The following is an 18,955-nucleotide window of genomic DNA, read 5'->3' as shown; positions in this document are numbered from 1 at the left end:
AAAATCTCTAACACACTGAACATCAGTTGACACTGAGTAACATTTAAGCCACCTCGTTTATAGGAATGAGGGCCTAGCAGAGATCATACAAAGCGCCAATTCAGCACCAGAACTGGTGCTGACAGACCAGGAGGAATCTAAATCAGGAAAAAAAATAAAGTATCATTGCAGAACTTGGGTAAAACAATACAGCTAATTTACTAGAGGCTGAGCTGGCACAGCTTCTGTGACAGTGGAAATTATGTCCCTTTACTAAGGTTTTCAAGAAGTTTAATTCAAAGGGTAAAGGAAGGTTTACTTTCCATGATCTTCTAATGAAGTCTCCCATACCATTAGGAATGAGACAAAATTAAGTCTGGAACAGAACTGTCAAGATCACCTCCACCCATCTGACTGCAAGGTCCCACTTCAACCATTTAAAACAATTATATTTAAGAATCACCCTTCAACAAATGCCATAAACAGCAAGTAAAGGAAGGATTTTAAGACTCTGGGTTACATTATGCAAAAAACACAGCTCTCACCCTCTTTCAAAGTGACTGAGACCATCAGCCTGGTTATTCAGATAGTCCCAAAGTCAGTCCAATAGTTGGACTTGACCTCAAACAGACAAGGTCCCGAGGTCTGTCACCTCCCTGCTCAGGCAGATTTCGTGCCATTTGGTTCGTTTTAAATAACTAACTGTTGGCAACGATACCACCACCCAGAACAATGTTGCTGAACATAGAAGATGAGTTTGTGACATGCAGCCTTTTGCAATCTGAGCACCACAAATTACTGTCCAGCGTCCCTGCAAGAAAATCCCTTGAGAAGGGGAGTCTTCTAACTGTGGAATGAAACATCTTTAGCAATTAAGACATACGCTGCATATCCAGAATCTTTCCTGAAATACGTAGCTTGACCACCTTATTTCTGATAATGTTTCTATACAGACAAAAAAAAAAAAAAAAAAATCAAATTTTTCAAGTTTCTCCACTTTATTGCCCAGGCTTCTTGCATTTTTGTCTCTTCTTTCCAACCACATACAGACTTACCTTTTTAGTCCAATTAGTTCTTTTTGTAACTAGGTAATTCATCAGTTTTCATCAGCATTAGTGATAAAAAGGACCAGGCAGTATGTGAAATCCTTTCTAAGCTGACTAATTTCAAGTGAATGATACCTAGCTTTTCCTTAAGAGGCCTGGACAGCATTGCTGGGATTGTCAACTACAGCTACTATGTGAGCCTAATACATAAACCCAACCTCTTCAAGAAACTCTCTGCACTCTAGACTACGCACAGACATGCAAAGCACCTGTCTTACTACCTTTCTTCACATTATCCTTAACTCTGGATCAGGACCGGGAGTCCAAACTGGTGACAGTTCCAGTAGGGCCCCTGAGCTAGGCAAAAAGAGCTTACCCTGTACTGGGGAAGGAATTGCACTCTGTGGGGTGGGGTGAGGTGACCAAGACAAGGCACAGCTGCCAGTGAAGTTCAGAGTATTAATACATACAGCTTGGCTATGTATACCAAGTGTATGCTATTTAACAGTATACGATCAACATACCAAAGGCAAATTGAGTAACTGCTACAAATAGACAGATATAACCTTTGTTTTGCATCTATAAAATACTGATATATGCATTGTGAATTCAGAAACAGCAAACCACCTGCCTAAGGCCAGTGTTATTGCTTACCTTTACAATATATATATGTAAAATTGCTTAAATTAACAGAACACAACCTTTAACAGCTATGTAGCATTTTACTGAGTAATTACAGCTTCCAGACATTTTACAGGATGCACCAAATTCAAACATAATTACAAAATAAAGAACATATGCAGGGAAATACTTAAATGTCTACACCTCACAAATCAAAATGACTTTCTCACACTAATACGAAGTAACCAAGCCACAGAATGAAGAAGCCAATACACCAAAAACGCATGGGGGCCTGTGGGGTGGGTGGGTGACATTTGATTAAAAGGCTGTGTGGAAAAACGTTTCAACTTTTGAGATTGCCCTTTGAAAGTTCTATCACCAGCAACAATCCTCACTGTTGACTTTCAGATTTTATACAATTTCGGCAATTGCCAAAACACTTTCCAAATGCTTTCGGCATTTTTCAAACTCTTCTTCTCACATAGTTCTTCAGCACCTTTAAGAGGAACTTACAAAAAACCCTTTATATTACAACATTTACACAACATAGCATTTTTTTTCTTCTGTCTTCAGATTTGAAGCAGCTGATTGATCACAACCTGAAGAATTTTAAATACAGTCTAAATTGAGATTAGAAAAATCAAATGTATCCTTGAGTGTGGAGCTATATTCCACTATTTTAACAGATACTTTCTCCCTGTAATAGCACTATGAATGCTGGCAACACAAAAATTTGACCAGGCTTTCTGTTGGTGCTGCACCTAAAACCCCAAAAAAACCTAAACAAAAAAAACCAACCAACCAAACAAACAAAAAAAAAAAAAAAAAAAAAAAAAAAAAAAAAAAAAACACACAAAAAAAAAAACACCACCAAGACCTTTTATTCTAATTGGTGGCTTTGACTTATACAGAAAAAGGAAATTGTCCTCAAAAGCCTCATGTAATATAGGCTAGAACGACAATTTTCTGCCTACCTACTATAATCTGTTATTGTATCTGTCTGTGGTATTTAAAAAATGTGTAAAATGTAATTCACATTACATTCTCAATGTCATCTTTAACTCCCTTTCAAAATGTGATGCTTTAACTAGAAATCTTACTTATCCAGAGATATTTAAGCAACTTGAAAAACATGGACTAACATATTCACCAATGCAAGAATTCCACAGACCTTAAAACACCGCACCTTTTTTTTTTGCCCTGTAACCACAGGATGGTGCTCCAATCGTTTTTTGGCTGGGGAAAAAAAAAAAAAAAAAATATTCAATTAATTTTCCCTTGAATTCACTCTTCCTCCTGTTTCTATAACTGAAATTACTCACACTCCACTCCACCAAATACACACCCCACCAAAACTCCAGACTCAGATTACACTATCACCTTGAGAAATAAGTAAGTTTTAAGAGGGCAAATGGGCTTATACCTGCAAGACCAAATACTGTATGAGGAAACAGTTAAACAGAGACACTGATTTTCATTACAGGGAAGAAAGAAAAAAAAAAAAAATTTGCTGGGGTTGGGAGGGAGGAATCACCCAACTAACTGGGTATTGCTAAAAGAAAGTGTTGTACTACACGGTTTTATGCATACTAATCAAATATAATTTCTTACTGTTTTTGTTTTTTTTTTTTTTTTACTGTTCTCCAATTATAATTTCTTATTGCTGGCCATATTTTTTAGATTGTATTCATCTCTTCCTGTTCCGAAGTGCTCAACACCATAGTTTTGTTCCTTCCTTGTATGTATTCTTTTTACCATACACTTTGTGATAGTTTCTTTTCTTTTGCTTCAGCAAAGCCTGATTGACTGTAGTTTCTATAGTCCGTACAACCACTTACAGCTTCTGGCACATTTTATTTTCCTCAAACGACTTGCATTTCAAAATCTGACTACTGTGCTTTAAAGCCTGGATTCCTATTTCTTTTTATATGTAATAAACATATAGTCTACTTTGATCTTAATTATTTGTGTCTCACTAAGCAGAAACAGAAAAATTACTTACTTAAGCTATGCAACCCCTCTATACAAAACATAAAATCTTTTTGGTACACCTTGACTTCTCATTTACAGTAAGGAGGTAAACTGCAAAAGAGATGTCAGTTGTACTCTCTATTCAGAGTTAACAATAAGAATAGAAGCAGCACAATGCTTAAGCTGGAAGAAAAAAAAAAAACCACATTGTCATGTTATACTCACTTCTGCCATGTAAGCCTTTAGGCATGCACAGAAGTTCAGGTTTTGTACAGGAGTTAGACAATTGTTCTACTGCACCAAGCCAAAATGCTTTAAGAACGTAAGAACATAAACCAAAACACTCTCCTTTTAGATGTTAAGCAACATGCTTCTGTGAATTCTTTTGTAGGAAACACATCTACATCAACTTTAGAAAAAGGATTACTTAATTAAGAACTTTCAAAAATAGCCATGCTTTAAATACACAAAAGCCTAAAATCTCTTTGCAGGAAGCCTGTATTTGATGCACTCATTAGCAGATGTACTTCCATAATGCATAATTTTTCCTTTGTTACAGAAAAAATAAATCAGCTGAAATGATAAGGAGAGCACAGAATTTCAGTGTATTACGTAGACAAAACATACCCAAAACTCTTCTCCATACTCCCCCGTATCAGAGGGGCCAGTAAAAATCTCTCAACAAAAACTGAGTCTCCAGATATAGATGAAAAAACTGCACCTGCCAGAATCAGAAAACTTTGGTAGTTTTGGCTTACATGGTTTGTAGCTTTCAAAACAGAACAGCAATCATTATTGCCAACGGTACCTGTTCATTGATAAAAGTATAGAGACCAAAGTAGCATCTAGCCTTGCTATTAAAAACGTGAGATGCTCCTAACGGCTTCCACCTCCAAGGGTTGGTAAATAAAAAAATGATAAAACCTGTGTTGGAATTCAATGAAGGAGAAAAGCAGAGGCTATAAACTCTTCAGTTTGAGTGTGAGTCACAGAGGATAAAGCATGCAACTTGTCCTTAAAAAATATGTTCTCCTGCTCCCTGAGTCCCTGCTACTTCTTAACCAGAACACATAGCAAAGAGTCTTTGTAATACAGTATTCCACCAAAATATTTACTACTACAGTATGCTTAATAAATGCTTTAGAAAGTGGAAAGGTAGAGGGGGACCACTCAAAAACTTACTTCAACAGTGTACAAAGGAGACAATTTAGACTTGAAATTGATTCTTGGGGAAGAAAATCACAATTTTATCTTTTATAGAAAAACAAATTCTACAGTAAAATGCATATTATTAGTATCTGGCCAACTCTGACTTAAAATGCATTAAGATCACTCACTATATTGGAACATTAAGACAATTTTTTCAAACATTGCAAGTTTTATGGACTTAAGAAACATTCTGCAATACATAAGCAACCTTTCACAAAGCAGAGGGCAGATGTACTTTGAACATAATCTGAAAAAAACAGAACATGCAAGGACAGTCTACAAAACAGATTTTAAAAGGCCACAACTTAATTGAAAAAAAACCTAGAATATAACTTCGTTAGCTAAATCCTCACTTCCTTAAAACAAAAAAAGAAATATTATGTAATTGCATTTGTGACAAAGAAAAAAAACCTCTCCACACTCCTCCACACTTTGTAAGTTTTCTTTAATTCTGAGGATTCTATCATGGAAGTGTAGTAGCTAAACAGTTTTCCCAAAAACACTAAAACAAAAGGAAACTAAGTACTGGACCCATATCATTTCAAGTGTTAGACCATAAAGAGAGCTTAAAAAAAAAAAAAAAAAAACAACCCAAAAAAAAACCCCACCAAAAAAACCACCAAAAATGGCAGTAAAAATGTCAAAACTGTTAAAAACAATCTATGTATTAAAAATCTAACAGCTTAGAATTCCTTTTCCTTTCCAAACTGACAGGCTCAATGAATCAGTATTTTCACCCAACTGCAAGACATGTAAACTTAAGAGGTACTGCCAAAACCAGACTGCCTAGATTTTTGTGGTACATCACCATCCAGGTCATTTTTAACATACGGAACTGGGTCCTCAAACTATGCAACTGTTATGTGCCCAAAAACATTCAAGCTCTGGCTTCTTAAATTTAACATATTGTTATGCTATAATCAGGAACATAACTGGGAGACAAGGATCTGATTATTATCTTGAAATACAAACAAATGGCATGTGGATGGGTGTACTTCTGACTCAGATAAGGAAATTAAGATCAGAATTCATATAAATTACATTTTTATGGGCTTCTGGAGCAGGTACCATGTAAGAATATAAACTCATGCCTTCTCTTAAACAAGATATGGGAACACTTCAGTAGTGGGGTAACATTTACTAACCTTTTAGTGAAATTTCTGCCCTGCAAAGTGCACACTAATACTGCTCATTCATCAGTGACTCCAGCATAAAAACCACTTGGATCACATTGGCTGTCTCCACTAACGCCCCAGTAAGAGCATTTTCCAGGTTTTTAATAAACCCATTATTCCAGAAATCTTAAACTATTTATTCAAATTCAAAATCCATATAAATATTCTAGAACACGGAAAGAGTGGTCTTGATGAGTAAGACTAACATCAGCAGAGCGCATAATGAGATGAAGTTTATGTGGAAAGGTGAGGAGAAAAGTAGATGATTTATAATGTGCTAAAGGATGTCTTATTTACTTGGTACAGCACACTTTCAAATTTCCTTTAAACTGCATTTCAAATCATCAGGCTGAAATATACTAAGTAGTTTTACAATAGGAGAAAACCAGATAAAGTGAGGTGTCCCTGCCCATGGCAGGGCGGTTGGAACTAAATGATCTTAAGGTCTTTTCCAACCCTAACTATTCTATGATTCTATGATTCTTCTGGATTACCCATAATAATATAGCTAATAAGCTATACAGAAGCCACTGGTGAATAGGGATTATGGACAAGGGTACTAAAGAGACCCACAATTATTGTATGTGAAGTCCCATCTGTAACTAAACTCTGGAATGTTTTGCAGTTGTCAAAAGGTATGCGCGCTATTTTAAATTCTCACAGTTAGCTGGTGAGACTTAGTGCAGAAACAAAAAAAAAACTAAAAAAAACTAAAAAAAACATTTTCAAAAGCTTTTAGTCAAATCTAGATGTGTTGGTCTCCACAATTATTATATGCTGCAATGCTTATAATTTAATCTTAACTGATTTTTGAAGACTTGTGCTTCATACCAACATTTCTCCTTTCAGCAAGTAAGTCATTACTCAGCAACTGAGTCACTATGAGGTTCTCTATTAACACCTCTTACCCACGAGCAATTCTCATTTTACTGAAATATGTTAAAGTGCATAAAGGATTTTCTTCAGTTATTTATATGCAGTTACTTCACTTATATTTCAATTTGCATGATAAGTACTCATGCCCTTATTAATATAAAGACTAGGTCGCAAATCAAAGAATCTGGTACAACTTGGGTGCCTGCTGCAGAAAGCCTTGAGGCTCATTATATACGATGCTAAAATTGCACATTTCAAAGTTATAAACTCTAAGCATTTATCTCAGAATTGTTGAGAACTACTGACAGATTTACTTTACTTCCCCAAAAAAGGCCAATTCTAAAAAAAAAAAAAAAACCACAACAAAACAAAACCAAAAACCAACACACAAAGTAATCAATTGAGAATTCAGATTAAGTCTAGAGGTAAATAAATTAAAAATACAATGTATTCATTTGTTTAATTATAAATAATTCTAATACATTTTTTACTACTGTAACTTCCAATTACATCCCTCACACCTTCCATCAAAGACCATATCTGGCAATATGGCCTATAAGGAAAGCAAAAAATGCCAGGTAACATTTAATAAGCACTACCATGTATATATCTCCCAGATCACATCTGAAGATACTTACAAATAAGAGAACAAGTGTCAAAGTAGGAGGAGAAAATAACAAAATTTAAACAGAGGAAGTTCACCAAAATCTCTAATTTCTTCACAGTAACTTAACATACTCTGGAAAACCACATACAGCTGACTCCACTGAGAAGAAAAATCTTATTTTTGTGAAGTGCAGTTAGTAATCACAACAGTGGGGAAAAAGCAGGTTTACAGGTCATGGTACTTGAGAAAAGGCCAGTGCCTGTTTGAAAGAATTTATCTCATAGAAAAGAAAAACTGTGAAACAATCACACAGTTGAAATATTACAATTAGTTTAAGGTTGGCAGGTTCCACCGGAACAAACTCTTCCTAGCTAATCTTAATATCTCCCAAGAACCTTTAGCGGTATCTTGAAAGAAACTAAAGAAGTGCAAACTGATTGCAAAGGGACGCAAATGGAAAAACTATGTGTTGTGTATCTTCAGGCAGCTATATTTGCCTAACTAAACCTCAAGTCGTAAGTTCTGAGTTGCAGTAAATACACTCTGACAGACTCTCCCGTGGAATTTAAGTCAAATAGCTTTTTTTAAATTGATTTTGCCATGGAAATTTTTGTCTGCAAGTCTAGTGCTCTTCCAGAAACAGAAGTAGTGCTAACAGTCCAGGAAGCCTACAGCAAAAGTAAGCAAGGTATGGTGCTGAGGTCACCGCAATTTCAGAAGCTTTTCAGCCCTTTACATGACTTCTTTCCAAAATGGTAGCAACTTGAAGATTTCTTCTGCCATGCCTATAGTATCTCCAAATCCACATGACGAACATCAGGATTTCGTTGCTGGAATAAGATTAATTTTAAAAAAAAGAAGTAAATAGAGAATATTAAAACACATTTCCGCACATGGATACAAATAATGTATTCTTGGTATGATGCTGGCAACTGCTTAACGAATTCCCTTTTCTGGCAACAGAGGGACTATCTTAAAATGAAGAACAGCTTCAACAAATGTTGCCCATACTATAAAGCAATTTTTTGAAGGTTAAGCCAGCTTTTCATGTGACAAATACTGCTCAACATCACAGATAAATTAGTTCTCACACTTTATAAAGTATGAAGCAGCTCTACCGATTTTAAAAAAGGCAGTTAGATTTTATATAAAGCCATCCAAATAAAGATATATATAATCTCACTTTAAGAAAGTTTTAAACTGCTTCAAAAGGAGCAAAAACTGTTTCATAAAGCCCTCATCACACACTGATATACTTGACAGAATGCTAAGTAACAGATAAAAAAAAATCAAAAAATAAAATTGAAATTTTCTTCTTTACAACCAAAGCAAAATTTAACAGCCTGTGAATAACCTGGTATTCTGCAAATAGTAACAAGGACACAATCAGGTCTTATATCACAAAAATACTGTTCTATAGTGGTACAAACTGAACAAAATATGTAACAAACGGATCAACAGCAAAGTAAGGGCTTACTGCTGGTCAGAACTTAGTTAATGACACTATAGCAAGAGCATCTGCATTAGGTGTCCCTGCCCATGGCAGGGGGGTTGGAACTAGATGATCTTAAGGTCCTTTCCAACCCTAATGATTCTATGAGTTTATGATGATTCTCAACCTCTTCCCTCATATATGTACAAACAAAACCCCAAAAGTCGATGCAATGATATTGTTTAAAATATAGTCACAGAACAATCACTCCCTAATAAGCAGCTAAATTTCACCTTCAGGTCCTTCTCAAGTCTGTCTACTTCAGCTCCCAGTGTGTCAATGATATTTTCACCATGCTTAAGCATGAAGGCTTCCAATTCTTCAAGGTTTTTCACTTGTTGAATTTCCTAGGAAGAAATCAAATTTAAAAGGTTCAGATGAGGGAAAGAGAGGAATAACACTACACAGGGTTCTGACATATTTTGGGGGGAGAAGGATGACACACACAAAAAGAACCCCAAACACTTCAGCTTTTGTCATTTCCTTTTAAAGCATTATCTGTTCTTTTGTCTCAAAGACACAGAAGAGTAGTACCTATTCAATGAAAATAGATGGCTTACCATTACACCTGTACTTGATATAGAACCTTCTATGTTTAACAGATTTCCTCCTTTATTTTGTAAATAAGTTTGAAAAATTCATTATTTTTCTAGACATTTGAGGTATCCCTTATTCACAGCAAGGCAGAGCAGGGTACCCCCGTGTATTCTTTCCTCGTTTTCATACATTCTTGCTATTTTATTACACTTCTTAGTCTGGCCATCACATGACCAACTCATCTGAAAATCCACGCAAATTCCTACGAAATTCCTCCTCAGGAGACCCATATTATATGCAACTGAAAGAACAAGGTTAGTTAAGGAAGACAGAATGCTATGCTCCTCTCTCCAAAAAAAACACAGACATCATAAGCACCAAAGCAGTTACTACAGCACTGTCATAAGCTTTCCTTAGAGGTCTCACACGATGTTGGCCAGAAGCCATTTGACCTGTAGTATCTCAGACATAGTTTAGGCAATACAACTGCAGTATGTTTAGGACAAATAGGTTATTGCTAATGGGCAAAGTAATTATTAAATAACTAATTCTTTTTGTGTCTATAACTACAACACAATATCAGTTTCTTTCACCTTCCCTATTACTCTAACTGAAGAGGAATAAAGTAACTGAGTGAGCTTAAAAGATACCCCATTCCCAATATCCTGTGACTAAAATCGAAGCAAGTCTAACAAGAAAGAAATGAGAATAATTTGAATGCTAGCATTTCAACGATTTCACAGCTTCAGAAAGAGTAATGTTTGTGGCAATGCTAGTTGAATGAGCTAGTTATTTGAAAAACTATAGGTCAAAAAGGCAAGCACTACGTCTACCCTTCAGGTAGGGGCAAAATCCTGCTGAAAACAGCTATCCTTCAACAATGATTTTATAGCTGACACAAGGTTACTACATGAAACTACAATGACCTGTGTAAGAAACAGTTGTCAACCTAGAAACAATCAGGAAGAACTTTCCCAACAATACTAGTTGGAAGAACTAGCAACCATTGTATGTAAGCACCAAAGGGAACAGCAGGTAAAGAATAAGAGCTAACAAAGCCTCTGAAAAGTAGTGTACTAACCAGCTGCAACAGCGAAGAATCTGAGGTTTGGCAATATAAAACCAAGCAAACCTGCAGTGCACCTCAGCTGTACAAAGCTGACAGCACCCTTGCTCTCAAAATGTATTAAATTGAAATCCAGCACATTAACAGATCACCTACTGCACTATATATATATAATATATATCCATTCTTATTTTGACATTAAAGAGCATTACATTTTAAGAACTCAGACACTGACTAATGGTTTAAAAAAACTGCAGTAATTTAAACTCAGATAACTTCTATGTCGTATCTAATGGACGGACATAAAATGCAGACATCTGCTTTTCATTTTGAAAGGGTAGCAAAGAAAGAAATCTTGTAGGTATGCAAGCAAATGTATGTAAGCGTATTACTGGTGAAAATGGGTAAGCAAGCAAAACATTTTGCTCACTTAAAAATCTTGTAGTTTAGATAAATTATTTTTTACTTCATATTTCACAGCTTTGCCATGCAGAATCCAGCTGAGAACAGTTTTTCATTTCTATATTGAAGAGAAGAATTAAGAAAAGCTACTCTGAACAACACTAAAATCAGAGACAGACGCTGAAGACAGTGTTAATTGTTAAACACTGTCAAAACGCTAAGTGATGTGATGCAAGCAATCCATATTCAAGTCTAGTCTGACTGGCAGGATCTGTAAACCTTAACACTGCATCTTCAGCACCCAAGGCAAATGGCTCTGCCAAAACAGATGCTTATTCTCTGGTGACAGGCTTCCAGTTTTAACTAGAGATCTTGTAATTCAATAAAAATTTATTGGAATAAATACATTCTTATTTTGGACAAAAGTATCTGTCCTCTTCCAACCCAGGCCCTACTCAGCCCACAAATGGCTCTATTTCAGCAGCACATAATACGATTCCACACAGAGATATCTAGCACACTAACACAAAGTAAAATCACCTGCAATCCTTCAAAAAGAAGTAGTGGAGTATCTCTCATCTACTTGAAAATCTAGGGTTTAGACATATTTGAAATTAGAAAATAAATATCAAATACTAGAAGTTACAGAAAGATTTTTTAAAACATACTTGTAGCAGCTGTTCAATGTCTTGTTTTTCCAGGTAAGAACGAGTAACAACCCGTCCATCAAAGTCTACCTCTGCCTTGAATCTAACTTTGCTCATTCCCAGGTCTGTGGCTTTAACATCATGAATTGCTCTGAAACACATAAATTTTAAAAAAAATGTAGAACAACATAAAACAAACAACTAGGTAGTTTGAGTTCTAATGTTAACAACATTGTCACAGTACAACAATTCTGTAATTTTAAAAGGCCACTGCCTTTGACTAACATATCCTCACTTAGCCACCACACATTTATATTAAATACTGATTTATATTTAACTGGTTATACAACTTTCACAGATGTCTGCTATACCAACACATGTATAAATGGCTCGCTGCAATAAAAGACATACTATAAAAAAGCATCACAGATTTAGAACTAGACTAATGGTGTTATAAAAAAAAAATCCCACAACAGAAAGTGATACCTTTCCTATTCAACTTACTCACTACTGCACAGTAGTTTTTGCGCATACACATATTTAACAGTCCTCAAGTACCCTCACTTTTGAGGTAAGGGACAATACTGTCAACTACTGAAAGCACACATTGCAATTATGGAAGTACTTTTTCCTGGACAGCTACAATTTGTGAAGGCATGGCCTTTTGGAGAATTTTCTATGCAAAGTTATATTTGATGTATCACTTTTCATCATACTGAATTATTGATCATGACTAATCACAAGACATCTGTTAGTAAAGGCTGAAAACGTATAATTATTTAAAGGTTCCTAATAGATACTAGAACATGGATGTTGCTGCATGTTTATATTTTGGTCCTTTAAAAACTTCTGTTTCTCTGTAGCTCAGTTTTGTTTCAGTTTGCTAGATAAACTCTATGAGGTATGAATATAGGTAATAAACAAAGCATGCTCTATTTTTCAGGAATAGTAAGACATGAAGCAAACTCAAGACCCAGGTTATTATGATGAATTTTAACACTGGAATAAAAATAAAATAAAAATCATAAAATACCATCTTTTTTTTTCTAAGTATAATAACAAAAACTAAAGTTTATCTTTAAAGCCAAGGAGAATTTAAAATTGCCACTGCAGAATAAGTTTCCACCTATTGGCATCGAGGCCAGAAAAAAAGTGGACACTAAAACATGGGATATAAATCACAAAGAAGTTTCTATTTTTTTAATTCTTCCTTCTGCCATTTCCAATGCAAAATAAGTTTCTAGGGTCAACTATAAAATATCCCAAAGACTTTGGGTTTATTAGCAGAAAAATGCAATCATTGCAATTTTTAAAATTTTAACAAAAAATTTAGAATCAGCAATAAAGCTCACTTAATGGAAAGTACTAAGCTTCCCCCCTCCCCCCCATTCATTTCACTAAGTTGCACAATTTCACAGCATCTTTTTAAATTTAGCATGCCCTTTGTCTTAAGCAAATTTACTCTTCCCGACTCATCTGAATGTTTATAAATCAGAACTAAGTTCACAGACAGCGCAGGAACAAAGCGGAAGGCACAGATTTTGAAAGTAGCCTGCTAGAATGAATAGCTGACAAAGAACAGGAGGCAGAAATTTCAGATGAACAGTCAGAAGAAACATTTATGGAATATTTCTGGCAATACTAAAGCTGGAGGAGGGGTAAGCACATTAAAAAAAAATAGAACATGACCTAAATATAGAGACACACACAAAAAAATAATCTTAGCAAATATTTAAGCAGATTAAAAGAACTGCTACAGCTTACTGATAGCAATAAAGAATTTCCATCTCCAATCAAATTTACACAGCTATTCCTATGGGAAGCTACCAAATCAAAACAGTATTAAGTGGAATAACCTAACTGGCATCAAACTACCTCCTCACACAAGAGGGTATTTAAGATAGCCGATGTGCTTCAAAGAGGGCTATATGAAGAGAATGTGAATCCATGTGATTCAAAAAATGTTCAAGACATATCAAGTGCCTATCAGAGCTAAGCAACGAGATATCCAAGATTCTCATTAAGCAGCAACCTGATAGAATTCAGTGGAATGATGCATATTCTGTAAATGTGAAGAAAAAAGTCTACCTTACTGCTTATAATCCATCCAGGAAAGACAAGACAGTGAGTCAGAAGGAGAAAAAAAATCACAAATAATTCAAGAACACAAATGCGTGTGCTACAAAGCTTGCTTGTGGAAGCTTCTGGATGTCTACCAGACACCCTCAATTCAAACTAGGGAAAAGAGAAAGCTTCAGATGAAAGAAAAATTTGTCAGAGGACACCAAGTGACTGGGTTTGAGTCATCAGTTGTAATTTTTTTTTTCCTCCTCCAAACCAGAATGACACATTTTCCAGCACAACAGCAGCAAAATTACCCAATAGCTGTTACAATGAAGTAAAAGTTAAAGGTCAAACTGTCACCAAGAATAGTTTATGCCTATAGAGCTACCATTACATTGCATAAGAACAGAATCAGGAGAGTCTGTACCAGATCATGTATTTTATTTCACAGTTCTGAAAGCCTCATCTCCTACCCTTCAGTTAAGCTGAACACAGGAAAGATTTAGGTAACAAAGGTTTCAATGAGAGTTAAGAATGGAATGTTTGTATAACAAAAATCAAAATCAAGTAATTTTCCAGCTGAGAACAACTCTAACTAAAAGTCCATTCTGGATGACAAATTAAATAAGGCCTAAAAGTAGAAATTACCAAGCAAAATGAAATGGGAAATAAATAGCCTTGAGCCTAAAGAAGAAATTACCAAATCCAGCAAAATTATAGGAGAAGCGTAAAAGAAAGGCATTGTGTGTGACTGAAAAAAAAAAAAGAAGTTGGTTTGTTGGTTTGTAAGTATAGCAAAACTAAAGATTAACCTGGAAACAAGCCTGCTACTAGATGGAAATGGTAAAGTTATTACTGACAATATAGAAAAGACAGAAACATGTAATAATCATTGTTTCCTTGACCAAAAAGGAAAACCAATGTATTAGTACAACAAAGCATTTCCCTATTAGTGGCCCAGAAGCATACTGCATATTTGAAAGGAAAAAAATGCTAATAATTCAGCAGGCTCCATAACACTTATTCAAAGAACCAAGAATAATTGTGAAGGTAAATAAGTTTTTCATCCTGTAATAATAAGAGTTTTTTAAAAAAAGTATAGATTAAAAACACTGTGCCAAAATTTAAGAACCAAAAATGAGGCAACCCATGTACTTAAAGACAACTTCATCTCATAACCCAAGGGAAAATAAGAGAAAAGGGTGGGGGAAAAACTATACATTATGAGCATTAATTCCAGTCACTAAGGTTTTAGGGAATGTAGATATTTTCAAATAACTACATAAATCAACAGCAGTTAATATTGCCTATTAAATACTTTGTAATTAGCAGTGGAACAGGACGGTATTCCAGCAGTAGCTTGCCTGAACAAGTTACGTGGTGGTGGTGCTGATGGGGACAGGAGAAGGTGGAAATCAGAGCCTCTGTATCCTTTGGTCAATTTGGAACTAAGTATCTTTTGATGAATACTGAATGATTCCCTAATATATCCCCTTCATGTTCGGAAAACACACCTAAAAATAAAGACTGCAAACCCTCCATGAATGAACAAGCAAGACCTGTTTTGGAAGCAGCAACTGCAAAAAAGGATTGCAGTAAGAACTCGTATACAGTGAGATAGCTGAAAACCCTGAAACACTGAAATAAAAAGAGCAAATATTAGTCACAGCTTTAGAAGCAGGCCAGTACTTGGGAACCTCTTCTTTTACACTTGGTATCAGTAGGAAAAATTTAAGAATAGGACAGACCAGTACACACCTCCATTTAAGTAAAGTTTGAATGTTCAAGAAAATGCTGAAACTCTTACAAGCCCAAAGCTGTGTTGGATGAAAATCTACAAGCAGCTGTTTGAAGGCATACTTGATGGTAAAAGACTCCTTAGTTTCACAAGAAAAAGCTGAAAACAAACAAACAAAAACAAAAAACAAACAAAAAAAACCAAACAAACAAACAAACAAAAAAAAAACAACACACAACTATCTAACCAAAGCCTGGAATAAGGGGGGGAAAAAAAAAAAAAGGGAAATTTTTCCCCATATTATTCCTCATTATAAGCAAGGGCAATACACTTTAACATCTCAGAGAATCCTGATATCAAGACCAGGTGTCTTCTTAGTAGACATAAGTTAACCAAGCTCAAAATATTAGGCTTGTTACAAGAAGAACGTGGTCAAAGACACAGTGTGTGCTAAAAGAAACCAAAGCAGATAACGTAATGGAACTAAGAAAGAGATCACTCAAGACAAAGTGCATAGAGAAGGCCCTGCAAACAGCATTGTAAGAAGTACCTACACATTTCAGGTTCTAACCTTCAGAGAAACACAGTTTCTTACCAAGTCTTCACTTCTTTTATTCTGTGTTCCTTTTAAAAATTAAGCTACTTCTTGTTAAAAAAAAAAAAAAAAATCTACAGCAAGAAGCAGATAAACTAAGATTGCTTGCTTGAGAAGTTACAGCCATCTACAAAATGGAATATAACATGAACTGGTGCTTGGATAGAAGCAATTTCATGATTCCAGCTGGAGACAAGTAAAAGCCACCTGTGCACTTTGGAAAAATGAACCACAGAAGTTGTGTACAAAAAAAACCATTTTAACTCACCTACTCTAACACAGCACTGTTGACACATGCTCCACCATTCAGACTAATCCAGGGCCACCACAGATTTAGTTACTGACATGTGAAAATTCTAACACAATTCTATTCCAAAATAAGAATCTTGTTTAGCTTCTGGAACGAAAGACATGTCATTCAGACCTGTTGCTTGCAACTGAGATGATGTAGCACTTAAGTTTCTTTCAAGTATTCTTGTGTTAACTAATGGGCTTGGAATTTTGTCTCCAGAGCTCAATAATGACTATGAATAAAAAAAAAACCCACTAAAATATTCCAGCTGATTTACACAGAAATATATTCCTGAATAATGACTAAGAAGAAAACAAAAAGGGTTTTGCTTCTAAATCAAGGTTAATAGGATTAAAGCTAAAATAGCTCCCTAGAAAGCATTTAAACAAGATTTCAGAATTACAATGAGCTATAAGTTTATTGCACTACAAACTCTGGATTTCCAAAGAAGCGAAATTAACATTGAGTTAATTCTGTAAGCATCTAATATGGAGAATCTATTACAGTGTAATACTATTGCAGTACTCCACTGCCAAGTGCTACAGAATTCCAGATACTGAATATTAACAGTAACAGAATTTAAAGATTTAAGTGCTCATAAACTATAAAAGCAACAGTACAGTATAATTTATCTGTTTGCATTTCATCATTTGAAAACAGTTTCAAGTTTGTGATGGCTTTCTCATTAAGTCACTGTCAGCTCCTGTAATTATGTAACTGTTAGGACATTTTTTGCAATTTTTTGAGCTGTGGAACATCTGAGGAGCATGAGTATTTACTTAGTGAAATTTTTAGAAAGAAATTTCACAGAAATAGAAGTTAGTAATAATTAAGATTCTAAAATCTCAGCACAGAAGAATCCACCCTAAAATAATCAATCTCACCAGATTCATTTAAAGGGCTTGAACTATTTTTTCCAATGTAATTTTCTTGCTTTTTGTTGTTCTTAGTATTGATGCAGCTGTAAAGACTCTTACCTTACTACAGCATCACTTTCCAGTAACTCAGTGAGTCGCTGCAGTCGTTCAGGCTGAATGGATCGTCCTAGCAGGGCTTCAGTGTTAGTGTAGATGAGAAATGCTGACACACTTCCTAACAAGGTTCCAACACCTAGAGACCCCACACTGTCATAATAAGGGTTTCCTAAACAATATAATGTCAAATTAATTTCACAGAGCATTTCTAAAACATAGCAGATAATTCAAATTTCACATGAAAGAGAGTACATAGTTTGAGATTTTATTTTTTTTTTATTGGTTGGTTTTGTTTTTTGGTGGGATTTGTTTTAGATTTTGTAGTGTGGTTTTGTTCCCTTGTTTGTTTTTAATGCACTGGCAATTCTTTCCTACTGAGGAACAAAATGAAGCTGGGGAAAAAAAAAAAAAGTTATTTTAAGATAAAGTCTCAAGTCTCCCTGTCCCTTAGCTACTCCTGTCTCCTTAAGGACTAATAAACAGAGTAAACTATTGCAAACTACTTAGGCTTCTGTGTATAGATTTACCTTATATTAATATAAAATTATATACACCTAAACTCAGGTAGTAGCATAAAGTTTGTGTTCTTTTACCAGAACTCAAAAACTTGCACGTATTAACCATTTCTGGAATACTATACTTATATAAGCTTTCATATTCATACTTATAAAAACAGTAATGTATAATGGGTTTTTCTAAGTTTATCAAAGAAACTAGAAAGGGAATAAAAAACATGGCTTCTATATAAAAAAGTGAAACTTGCAATTAATTCATTAGAAGCCACAAAGAAAATTAGATACTTATTTTTTAAAAAAAATGAAAAGCCAATACTTAAAACAGGACAAATAAACAAACTTCCCTCTTTATAAATCTTAACTGTGCAGGCAAAGACATACTTTGAATCAGTTGTCACACAGATCATCCCACCTGCATGACTTAGGTTTGCTACATTGTTTAGGAGTAGCTATTGTAATCTGAAGATAACACCAATGCCACTACATAACAATCGGGAAGAAGGAACTGCTTCCTTAAATGCCCCCCACATACACATGCGCATCACTGAATAAGGCAACTCAGACACGTAATCCCACCACGCCACAGTGATATACGTAACTGATTACAATAAATATACCTTTAGTAAAAAATACCTTCATTTGTATGATCAAATACAAATATGTAGCTCAAAAGGAAGTTAGACCCATCTACATGTACTCTTTCAAGCTTAACCCTTTTGACATATTAAAAAAAAAAAAAAAGCTGAACTTTAATCTTAAATATTTTCCAGCTCAAACTACTAGAAATCTGACCAGAGAGGAGTCTCAACCTCCAGAAGCTTACACAGTACAAGCATCAAAAAGAGAGTAGAGATGCATTTAAGTCAACTAATATAAACTAAAAGCTCTGTGTTCACACCATGCACAGGGGTGAATTCACATCCTGATTGCCTCACCTTGAGGCACAATTTTACCTGTTAAAGAAGTCAGACCCATACAGGTAGCAGCTACTGCCACACTCAGAACCGCTGCAGCATCCTCCAGTAACACCACATTTGTACTAGGATCATGACTCTGTACAACTGTGTATACAAGAAAAAAAAAACAAAACAAAAACAAAAACAAAAAAAAAAAAAAAAAAAAAAAAAAACAACAAAAACAAAAACAAAA

The 18,955-nt window shown here is 35.0% G+C and overlaps 1 protein-coding gene across 10 annotated transcripts in view; it reads right to left on the bottom strand.

Annotated features, from left to right (window-relative positions):
- SLC30A9 (solute carrier family 30 member 9) overlaps positions 1-18,955 on the bottom strand; it is a 54,502-nt gene that overhangs the window by 7,779 nt on the left and 27,768 nt on the right. For 2 of the 10 annotated variants that reach the window (XM_080639016.1, XM_080639017.1), the window contains exons 14-19: positions 18,760-18,867; positions 17,295-17,460; positions 11,650-11,779; positions 9,210-9,323; positions 8,157-8,314; positions 2,833-2,882 (exon numbers count right to left, since the gene is read on the bottom strand). In XM_080639016.1, coding sequence (XP_080495142.1) covers positions 8,270-8,314; positions 9,210-9,323; positions 11,650-11,779; positions 17,295-17,460; positions 18,760-18,867 — 563 coding nt within the window. In that variant the 3' untranslated portion in view covers positions 2,833-2,882; positions 8,157-8,269. The other 8 variants (XM_080639013.1, XM_080639015.1, XM_080639019.1 and 5 more) reach the window with 6 other exon arrangements.

This window comes from Psittacula echo (genome assembly GCF_963264785.1).
Source record: "Psittacula echo genome assembly, chromosome: 1".
NCBI classification, from domain to species: Eukaryota; Metazoa; Chordata; class Aves; order Psittaciformes; family Psittacidae; genus Psittacula; species Psittacula echo.
The sequence above is the reverse complement of the archived record's forward strand: the minus strand, read 5'-3'. Positions and strand labels throughout refer to the sequence as shown.